Raw genomic sequence first — 10,949 nt, 5'->3', positions numbered from 1 at the left:
GGTGTTGCTTATCTACCCAGTCAGTCCAAGGTAGGTGGGTGGTGTTTTCATGGGTGAGGTATTTGTGAGCAAACTTCATAAGGAGACAGTCATTCTGAACAGTTAAGTTCTTAATGCCTAGACCACCAAATTTTTTCGGTTTACAAACGTTTTTCCAAGCAATCAAACATTTGGAACCCGTGCACGTATCCTCAGCAGCCCAAAAGAAGGCTCGTCGAATGGCATCCAACGCTTTTAGCGTTTTCTTTGGGATTTTGAAAACCGACATGAAATACGTAGCTAGAGAGTCTAAGACAGAAGAAATGAGCACAAGCCTGGCAGCACGATTGAGCAATTTTGCGCACCAGCCCGGGAGGAAAGATCGGTAGGAGGAAATGAGGGGATGGAAGGCCGAGGGGGAAAGTTTGGTGGGGGATAGTGGTAGGCCAAGATAGGTCTGGGAGAAGCTAGAGATCGCACAGCCAAAGATCTGGGCAATTGTGGAGGCGGTTGTCTCGTCAACATTCATGGGGACAAAAGTAGTCTTGGCAAAGTTTATACAGAGACCAGTTGCCAAGGCAAAATCATCGAGAAGTTGCTTGAGTTTGCGGGCAGTAGCAGTGGAGGCATGGGCAATGATAAGAGTATCGTCGGCATATTGTAGAATGGAGGGCGGAAGATCATTGTAGACCGGGTGGTGTAGCTCGTTGGTTTGATCAGAAGCAGCAGACAGGATGAGCTGTTGGAGAACATCGGCAACGATGATGAACAGATATGGCGAGATGGGATCGCCTTGCCGGAGGCCGTTTTTGCACTTAATCCAGCTTCCAGGAACCCCGTTAAGAATGACAGCAGTTTTACCGGAAGAGAGTAAATCCTCAATCCAGGAGCAAAAACGATCTGGAAAGCCCCGATGGCGAAGAATTTTGAGCAGAGAAGGCCACGAAATGGAGTCGAATGCCTTCCTGAAATCAAGCTTGAGGACCATTGTAGCATCTTTGCGTTTATGACAACAGTTGAGAGAATCAGCAGCATAGATGAAGTTTTCAGTAATACACCGTCCAGATATAAATCCAGTTTGGTCACCGTGAACGAGTAGTGGGATGTAGGTTTTGAGGCGATTGGTGAGGAGCTTGGCGATGCCTTTGATTGGGCAGTTTTGCAGAGAGATCGGGTGAAAAGCATCCTCGGTGTTAGCACCATCTTTCTTTGGGAGAAGCACACTGAAAGATCTGTTAAAACGCTCCATTTGAGAGGTAAGATGATAGAAGTCGTGGAAGAAAGCTACGAGATTGCGCTTGATGGAGTTCCAGGCCAAGCTGTAGAAGCAGGGCCCAAAACCATCAGGGCCTGGGCTAGCGTTGGGATTCATGTGCAGGAAGGCCAGTTTGATTTCGTGAGAGGTGAAGGGAGCATCGAGATGTCGAAGTTGGAAGTTGGGGCACCAGGGAAGCATAAAGGTTAGATAGATCAAAATTCCAAGAAGTAGTCGCCGGGCAGCCTAACAGATTTTGATAGAAGTCCCTCGGGATAGAAGCTTTTTGATCATGAGCAAGTCCTGGTCCTGATGACGTAACGAAGGGATCTGGTTTTTCGGAAGCGTTGGGAGGTGGAAACATGAAAAAAAATCGTGTTTTCATCCCCCCAAATAGCGCGTTTGACTTTTGCATGCTGCCTGGTTGCTATCATATGATCCCGAATGGCTCGACGGAGGGAACGCTTGAGAACGATACGCGGGGAAGACTCAGCAACAGAGAGAGAACGAGATTCTTCATTGGCATCAATAAGCCTGAGCACAGTCTTGCACCGTTGCTCCCTGATGGATGGTGGTCTGAGGGTTTTGGCCCATTGCTTTAGGCGCGAACGGCAGGTTTGAAGCGTTTGGGCCAGGTTGGAGGAGTCCGATGGGCTGGAAAGACTGTGCTGGGCTGCGGCCTGAGCGATAATGTGTCGGCAGGCCGGGTGAAGGGCCCAAGATCGTTCAAACCAAAAAAGGCGGGAGCGGGGGATGGAGGTTGAGATGGAGACGACTAGTGGAACATGGTCAGAAGTGAAGCGTGGCAAGGAGGTGAGCGAGGAGTTTGGGAATGAATTGTTCCAAGCTAAGTTGAAGAAAGCACGATCGAGGCGTTCCAGAACAGGCGAGTCTTGATTATTTGACCAAGTGAATTTCCTATCAAGGAGGGGTAGTTCTAGTAACGCAAGTTGGTCCAACGTATCGTTGAAGAGATTGGCCTCAAGATGATGAAAATTAGAGTTGTTTTTCTCGTGAGGGAAGCAAATGAGATTGAAATCGCCTAAGACTAACCAAGGGGTGCTGTCAGGGGGGAGGGGGCAATATTTTTAAATTCGTCAAGGAAGTCACTTTTGAGAACTCGGACAATGGGAGCGTAAACGTTGGTGACAACAAAGGGGGTTGGACACGCGAGAGATTGGAGCGTAACGGAAGTACAAAACGAGTGATTGGCGTAAGATTTGACCGAGAGGGAAGAGGTGGAGACAGCTGTTGGTAACCCCCCAGCAGTACCGCGTGCTGGGAGGGAGCTAACAAAATTGAGGGAAGAGGGGAGGAAGGATCTGATTTTTTGCGGAGAGGGGGCTGCTAATTTGGTTTCTTGAAGGAGGAGAAGGTTTGGTTTGAGAGACAGTAATTCAGACAACACTTCAGTACATTTTCCATCATCACCTAATCCTCTTACATTCCACGAACAGAACAACAAGTTCGAACTAGACATAGATCACTAGAACAGACACCAACCTAGGAGAGAAATACATGATAACTAGGACACAGCAGCGGTTACAAACACCCATGGGAACAGATAAAGCTAATAGTAGACACAACTACAGCAACATCCAGTCTTCTTCATGTAGCTAAACATAGATCACTTGGCAGAGGCACCAGCAGTCGAGACCACAAATTCTGCCTCGTCAGGAGAAGAGCCACACTCCAGAGCCAGAGCGGCCAGGGTGCGGGGAGAGCCTGGCTGAGCAGCATCAAGGTACAGGCGAGCGGTACGCACTGCATCCTCGGAGTCACGAGCGGAGCTGCCCAACATCAAGCGCTTGGCTTTGGCCTTTGAGGCCTTGTCCTGCATGGTCTCCTTCCTGTACGGCTCCAGCTCAGCAAGACGAGCACTCCGCCTGACATGCAGTACCGAGCTTGCCCGCTTGCGGCACGCGTGCTTCTTTTTGACAATGGCCTCGTGCACCGCCGGCTCAGGTTCCTCGTCCAGGGCTAGCAGAGGGGGCTATGCCAGAGGCATAGCAGCCCTGGGACGGCGAGAGTAGACCACCGGAGGAGCAGATTGGGGCGCCAACTCCAGGACCGGCTCCGCTTGTGGCTTACACTCTGAAGTCTGAACCTAAATGTTATCATGTGACGTGTCACTATACATAGAAATGGTGTGTACATGCTATCATGCTTCGCCTTTGTTATGAGTCAGACTAAGCAGTGATAAGTGCCCTTTCAGAAGTATTTTTTCATGCGTAACCTTTAAATAAAAAATTGACGATATGCACCATTGGTTTTTCATACGTGAATCCAGATTTCCACCTAATTATATTGTGTCGCCGTCATGATGGGAAAAACTAATTCAGTTATTTTTCATATTTCAGAGTCTTCCAAGTGTTTAAGGTTTTCTTCTAACAGACTGCATTCTTAAATACATAATTCAGTTTGGACTTTAACTTCTATTTTCTCTTTGAAGTTTAATGTAGGGTGGTCTTGGCTCTAGACACAGGAACTTCATTGTTGAACATGGTCTGGATGATGATAGTTACTGTTAATCTGGGCTCGCTCTAATCCGGATTAAAGGCTCAGGATCAAAAAACATGCAAGCAATTCAAGTTGATGCACACCCGCAAAAAAAAATCATGTTGATGCAGTAAATTCATAATCATAAATTTGTCTGCAATTAAGCTTGCATCTCCGTATCATCTGCTTTGTCTCTAACATTCCTTACCGAAAAAGGCTTTCGCCCCGCTTTATAGATAAAGCCCAACAGCCAACAAAGTTCGTCCACAACACACACACACGCACAGGTCTGACACGGCAAGAAGTCAAAAGGGTTAATGCTGAGGGCACAGCTCAACAAGCCCTGAAAAGCAAAAAAAAGGCACGCACACGGAGGGTGCTGCACAACATCTAGTCTGGCTCCGATGGTGGCGGGGGGAGCGGGGGCGCCAAGCTGAAGGCCATCGAGCGAAGGTCGGCGATGAGGTTGTTGATGACGTCCCGATCCTGGGGGCGGCTAAGCGGCCGCCAGAGCTGCAAGTATCCACACATTTTAAAAATGGCGTCAGGAGCACGTCGAAGAGGGACCTTCTGAATGACAAGCTTATTGCGAACAGTCCAGAGCGTCCAGGCGAGGACCCCAACGCAGAGCCATCTGATATGGCGGTAGCGAGGGGGGGAAGCATGGATTTCCACAAGCAAGTCAGGGAAGTTGGTGTTACACCACTGGCCCCCAACAGTCTCGCGGAAGCAGGACCAGAGGAACTGGGCCGTAGGGCACGAGAAGAAGATGTGGTTAGCATCCTCCACCGTGTCGCACAAGGGGCACATCCCGTTCCCAGGTCCATTACGCTTGCGGACCTCCACGCCTGTTGGGAGGCGGTCGCGAATCCATTGCCATATGAAGATCCGGATCTTTAAGGGCAGGCGGATATCCCAAATCAAACTAAAGGGTTCGGGGGCCGTCGAGGGGGCGATGGCCGCGTAGAGGGATTTGGTGGAGAAGCAGTCGGAGGGCTCAAGCCGCCACGAAGTGACATCCGGGGAGTCAACGCCGTCCATAGGGAGGAGGGCGATGTCCTGCATAAGGGCGTCCCAGGCAGCAACTTCGGGAGGGCCGAAGGGGCGGCGGAAGGCGAGGCGCCTAAGTCAATAAGGGCCGCCTCGATAGAGATACGAGGGTCAACTGCAATTGTGAAGAGCACAGGGAATCGCGCGGTCAAGGGGGAGTCCCCAAGCCATCGGTCAAACCAGAACAGGGTCGAAGATCCGGTACCAACCGCTATGGAAGTGCCAATTCGAAGCACTGGAAGCAGCTGGACGACGGCCTGCCAGAACTAGGAACCGCCCGAGCGCTGACAGAAAGCAAGGGGCTGTCCACGAAGATATTTGTTCTGGATGATGGTGAGCCAGAGACCTCCATCGCCATTGGCAATGCGCCAGAGCCAACGAGTCGGGAGGGCTATGTTCATGCGGCGGGAGAACAGGATCCCAAGACCTCCCTGGTCCTTGGGTTTGCAGATATCAGGCCAGCTAACCCAGGATACATTGTCTACCATTCCTTCACTAGGAGGCTTCATCATTAACTTTGTCATACTTTTACATTCTACATGATGGAAACAGTGTATCCACATGGATTGGGAACCTTACGACATCACTGAATCACGACTTGGTTGAGAGGCAGCTACAGTGTAATATTTCCTATGCGAATATAGATATTTGTTTCCCGCAAACAAAAGAATATAGATATTTGTTCCCGCAAAAAACAAGAACATAGATATTTGTTATTATGCAACTTTCCTCATGCTTGGTTAAAAGAAAAGTAAAACTATATATCTTTTGTCCTCTCTATTAGTCGCTCAGATAGAATCTGAGAATAAACTCAAAATAAAAATAATTTTTGTAATCCAATAATTGATATTGGTTAGGATGATTAACCGAGTTATCCAAAAATTCTGCTGATACATTCGAACAATTAAACGTTTCACAGGTAGCGAACTAATTTCGGGAGGGGCATTTTGGCTCCCGGGAGCATTTGCTCCTGGAAAAAAAGTAAATAAAAAATGTATGTTTTTAAAAAAATCTTAATTTTTTGTAGATGTTTGTGTTAGTGTCGCAAGCATGCTTGACAAATTTCATGTGAAACGGAAGACCAGTGTTTCCTCGGTGAATAAAACAAATTTGGAGTGACATTTGGTGTTTAATGTGATTTTTTTGTACAGACCAAAATTCTTAACCATTTTGCCTCAAAATTTAAAGGTAGCATTTGGATGTGACTAAAAACACATAAAACATTTGTCTTGAATTTTTGTCATTTCAAAAATTATTTTTGGGCGCGGGAGCACGTGCTCCCGGGAGCCGAATTGAATTTCACACTAAATTTCTTGTTATTACAACGAACTATTTCATAGGTCCAGAACCATTTGATCCATAATCATGGGCAAATGCATAAATATAATCATGTAAGAGAAGTGGGTAGACAAAGTATTGTTGACGAGATTTATGTTTTTTTCTAAATACCCTTCGAATTTTTCCATTTATATTTCTATCATTTGCTAATTCCAATCTGCCTCCCAAATTTGATATTATAGTCCCAGTGTAGATAGAAATTCCCTTATATTCTACTACCTCCGTCTGGGTTTAGTAAGCCCCCTCTAGTCCAGACCAGATTTTTGTAGCATATATTTTATATTTTTTTAGTCATATGAATGGTCAAAGTTTGACTCAAAATACTACTCCCTCCATTCCACAATGTAGTGCTTCCTCTATCTACGTGCTTCAACTTTGACCGTAAATTTAACTACCAAGACTGATTGCGCGGGAGCAAAAATTATATCAGTGATTTCGTATTCGAAAGAAGTTTTAATTATATAATTTTTTTCTCCCGCCGCAGTTGGTCTCGTTGGTTAAATTTATGGTTAAAGTTGGACCTCAGAAAGCGCGGGCGCACTATATTTTGGAATGGAGGGAGTAGAAGGCCTAATAAATCCGGACGGCGGTAATAATTCCGAGCGGTAGTATATTTCATTTATGATAAAGCTTCCTAAGGAATTCATTATAGGAATGTTTCCGATAGAAATGGTTTGCTTTTGCACATCGAAACCAAAAATTAATCTTACAGATACATATCATTCGAAAGAATAGGTGAATTACCAAAACGTACAGGCATCGCGGTGCAGCAAAGCGTGCCCTACGGCTTCTAGTATAATATTAAAGTCTAGCGTGTTTCCTATGCATTGGCATGGCATACAAGAACAGATCATTAACATGTAGTGAAGATCAATGCACGATAAAATAAGTTTCTTACAATTGTAGCCTGTTAGGAACATAGAGAGGGCTCTTGGAGTGGTTACTCCTTCCTCTCTCATAATAATTGTAAGTATTGAAAGCAAACTCAACAATATAACTTCCATGAGAATTATCATGAGCACAAACAAACTATGAACCACAAATATAGATATAGTTAAGCAAATTTCTCCTCTAGGTTGTATTTGGGAGAATTAAGTAACAAGATAGACTATCATATGTGAGAGAGAAGCACTAGCCTGCCTCCCTTGAGAGGATCCGAGCTCACCAACCAGATCGTAACTTCTGGTATTTGGTGATGATGGCCTAAAGTTGTTGGAAGGAGTTCGACAGGATAGCATCACCTCTTTTCTTCCAAGTTTAGAGGGTGGTTTAATGATTCTTAATTTCTTATTAGTGTGGTTCAGCCTACACACGTGCTCCGATGTATTCATATCTCTTATTAATGAAAATACCTGAGGCAAAAACAAGCAGAAAAGAGTTGGCTTTGTGCTGCAGGTGGAACATCTTCTGGACCCTACTAGATATGGACAGACTCACCTTTCAAATTTTCGTCCCATCTATTTGTTTTAACCATCTGCTCTGCCCCTCCGACATATTCAATCCTCTCAGTAGGCCACCACCAGCGCCATTGATTGCATTTGCAAAGGTGTGTGTCTGCTCCTTGTGATTTCAAAAGTACAGTCAGGTCCACATATATAGTAGTTCTGAACAGAATCAAGAAAAAAAATTACCTCCTAGTCTCCTACAAAAGTTGGAGAATAGCACTGCTGCTAAGGAGTGAGTGAGAGAGAGAGAGGAGATGGCATGGCCGTGGGTCCTGATGTAGGCGAATAGAGACAGCACTGTGGTCTGTAGCTAAAATCGAACCCTTTAATCATAGTTCAATCCCTAGAAAATGCAGTCACAACACACGCGATCCCTCGATTTGGAATGAGCGTGCCACCTTTTTACCATATCTTGGTGATAACTGATAAGCAACCTACCACTCTTCAGACCAAAAGTAGACAAGAGCACATGCAGGTAACTTTTAGGTGCTGAGCTCCATCCCTTAACCCTCATCTGCTCCATCGACCATCTTGTAAGCAGCCATGGAAACAGCAGCAGCAGACGAGGAGAGGCCCCTGCTTCATCTCCTACCGTATAATCAGGTACTGCCCAACACTAGTATATATGAGAATAATTTCAGTTAGCACGTGTAATTCTTCAGTTCTTGTCGGTCCTCCGCGAGAGATTTACAGTTGCAAATTTCCAAACTGGATATCCTGGCACTGCGATGCAGGATGTAGGTTCAGACTACACCGTCGATGGATCTGTTGACATCAACAATCAGCCTGCTCTGAAGTGCAACACAGGCAATTGGAGGGCGTGCTACATGATTTTAGGTACCAAGACAACAGCGATTCACTCATGCAAACTGCTCCTGTTTTTTCTCTTCTCTTTTTACTGCTGACCGCCTCAACGCATCTCAGGCGTCGAGTTCTGCGAATGCGTCGCCTTCTTCGCAATCGCGACCAACTTGGTAACCTACCTCACCACCGTGCTCCACGAAAGCAAGGTCGCTGCTGCACGGGACGTCTCTGCCTGGGTCGGCGCATGCTTCCTCACACCACTTATTGGGGCCTTCTTGGCTGACACATATCTGGGAAGATACTGGACGATAGTTGTTTCCCTTCCAGTCCACACCATCGTAAGTACAGCTAGCACAGCTAACCGACCAGATCTGTATGACAACAATTGCAGCTCTGAACACTTTCACTTTGACAGGGAATGCTCGTGCTCACAGTTGCAGCATCAGTGCCGACATCATACTACCAAGGTGATGCTCATCGTACTGTGGTGGTGTACCTGGGACTCTATCTTGCCGCACTTGGGACCGGTGGCATTAAACCCTGTGCGTCAGCCTTCGGTGCCGACCAATTCGACAGCGGAGACCTGACGGAGCTGGAGAAGAAGGGCTCCTTCTTCAACTGGTACTACTTCCTGCTCAATCTCGGCTCCCTTCTGTCAAGCACACTGCTTGTTTGGCTGCAGGACAATGGTGGGTGGGGGCTCAGTTTTGCAATCCCAACGGTGCTCATGACCTTGGGCCTAGCAGTTTTTGTTGGTGGCTCCAGAGTGTACAGGTTCAGGAAACTGAGAGCAAGCCCATTCACGAGTATATGTCAGGTGCTTGTTGCGGCCGTCAGGAAGTGGCATGTGCAACTGCCAGATGATATCTCGCTCTTGTATGAGCTGCCCAGTTCGTCATCATCAGCTGAATCAAGTCACAAAATTCAGCATACAAGTCAATTCAGGTACTCCAATTATTGCATTACTCAAGTCAACCTATTGTCTAAATTTGACAATTAAAAACAAGTCATTTTCATTGAGCTATGACATCTTTTGGTGTAAGACAATAATTCACTTGTGAGCTGTGACATCTTATTTGCGAGTACAAAAGATATCAGAAATTTGCTATGAAACCATATCTAGAGACTGCATCTATGAGTAAACTTAAATGCAAGAGCTTACCTCTTATATCTACAAGTTATAATTATGTGATTGCAATCTTCAGGTTTCTAGACAAGGCTGCCACTGTGCCGCCCCCGTTAGACCAGAGATGCATGGTGTTACCGTTGTGTTCATGGAGTCTCTGCACAGTGACCCAAGTTGAGGAGTTGAAGATACTGCTATGGATGTTCCACGTCTGGGCGTCGTTCGTGATCTTCTACGCAGTCGCTGGGCAGACCGCATCGACGTTTATCGAGCAGGGGATGGTCATGGACAACCACGTCGGCCAGTTCGCAATCCCACCTGCCTCCCTCTCTATTGTCAGCGTGTTCAGCGTCCTTATCGGGGTTTTCATCTACGAATCCGTGCTAGTGCCACTCGCGCGGCGTTATACTGGCAAGGCGAAGGGCTTCTCGCCGACGCAGCGCCTTGGAATTGGCTTTGCGCTGTCCATGCTGACCATGGTCTACTCAGCAATGCTCGAGATGAAGAGACTGGCGACAGCACAAGCTAGGGGTCTGAGAGACCAGAATGTGCCTGTGCCAGTGATCATTCTGTGGCAAGTGCCTGCATATGTAATGCATGGTGCAGCCGGGGTTTTCGCAGGAATCGGCATGATGGAGTTCTTCTACGATGAGGCCCCTTACACCATGAAGAGCCTTTGTGCAGCATTCGCGCAGCTTGCAGTTGCGTCCGCAGCTTACTTCAACGCGCTCGTATTTAGTGTTGTTGCGGTGGCCACGACGCACGGTGATGCTCCTGGATGGATCCCGGATAATCTGAATGAAGGGCATTTGGACTATTTCTTCTGGATGATGGCTGCTCTTAGCTTACTGAATCTGGCGCAATTTGTGCACTACTCCATGAGGTATAGAGAGAAGGCAACTTCTTGACACCGAATAGTAGACACTGGGCAGAGGATTAAAGACTTCCCCCATCACACCGCAACAAAGATGGCTTCTATGCAGTTTCTGTGGACAGCGCACAACATTTGCTTCCATCGGAATGATACATAATATGCCAAAACTTAATATCATTGTATATATAGTTTTACCTCTGCCTATTCTCTGTACTTAACAGCCAAGTCCAAGCCAAGAGAAGAATCTCAAACAAAATTAATAAAGTTCTTTGGTGTGGGCGCACGAGCTGGTTACACCGTCACGACTTCAATAGTTTATTTGATGCAAATCATGGTTTGGTTAACTGATGGGATCATTCAAAGTGGTATTTTTCACGCCAAAAAAAGAAAGAAAAGAATCCCAAGTGGTTTCCTTTTAATAAAGATGATCCAGTTAGGGGGTTGTTGTGATAGAATATTCTGATCGTCTTTAAGGATACTTTCATAGTCAATTGTAGGACAGTAGACTGAAGCTCACAAACGGGGAGGCATGCTGGCCTGGATCCCCTACATAGAATCCCTGAACCTCTGATTCCCCTG

At 46.5% G+C, this 10,949-nt stretch overlaps 1 protein-coding gene across 1 annotated transcript; it reads left to right on the top strand.

The window, feature by feature from the left end:
* Positions 1–7,689: 7,689 nt before the first annotated feature.
* LOC119315918 (protein NRT1/ PTR FAMILY 8.3-like) lies at positions 7,690–10,646 on the top strand. The gene is made up of 5 exons (XM_037590358.1): positions 7,690–8,169; positions 8,301–8,403; positions 8,491–8,708; positions 8,786–9,315; positions 9,576–10,646. Exons 1-5 carry the CDS (start codon positions 8,110–8,112, stop codon positions 10,402–10,404), a joined length of 1,740 nt encoding a protein of 579 aa, XP_037446255.1. The 5' UTR covers positions 7,690–8,109; the 3' UTR covers positions 10,405–10,646.
* Positions 10,647–10,949: the final 303 nt, after the last annotated feature.

The sequence above is a fragment of the Triticum dicoccoides genome, chromosome 6A, assembly GCF_002162155.2.
Source record: "Triticum dicoccoides isolate Atlit2015 ecotype Zavitan chromosome 6A, WEW_v2.0, whole genome shotgun sequence".
Lineage (NCBI taxonomy): Eukaryota > Viridiplantae > Streptophyta > Magnoliopsida > Poales > Poaceae > Triticum > Triticum dicoccoides.
Note: the sequence above shows the minus strand (reverse complement) of the source record. Positions and strands in the feature narration are given on the sequence as shown.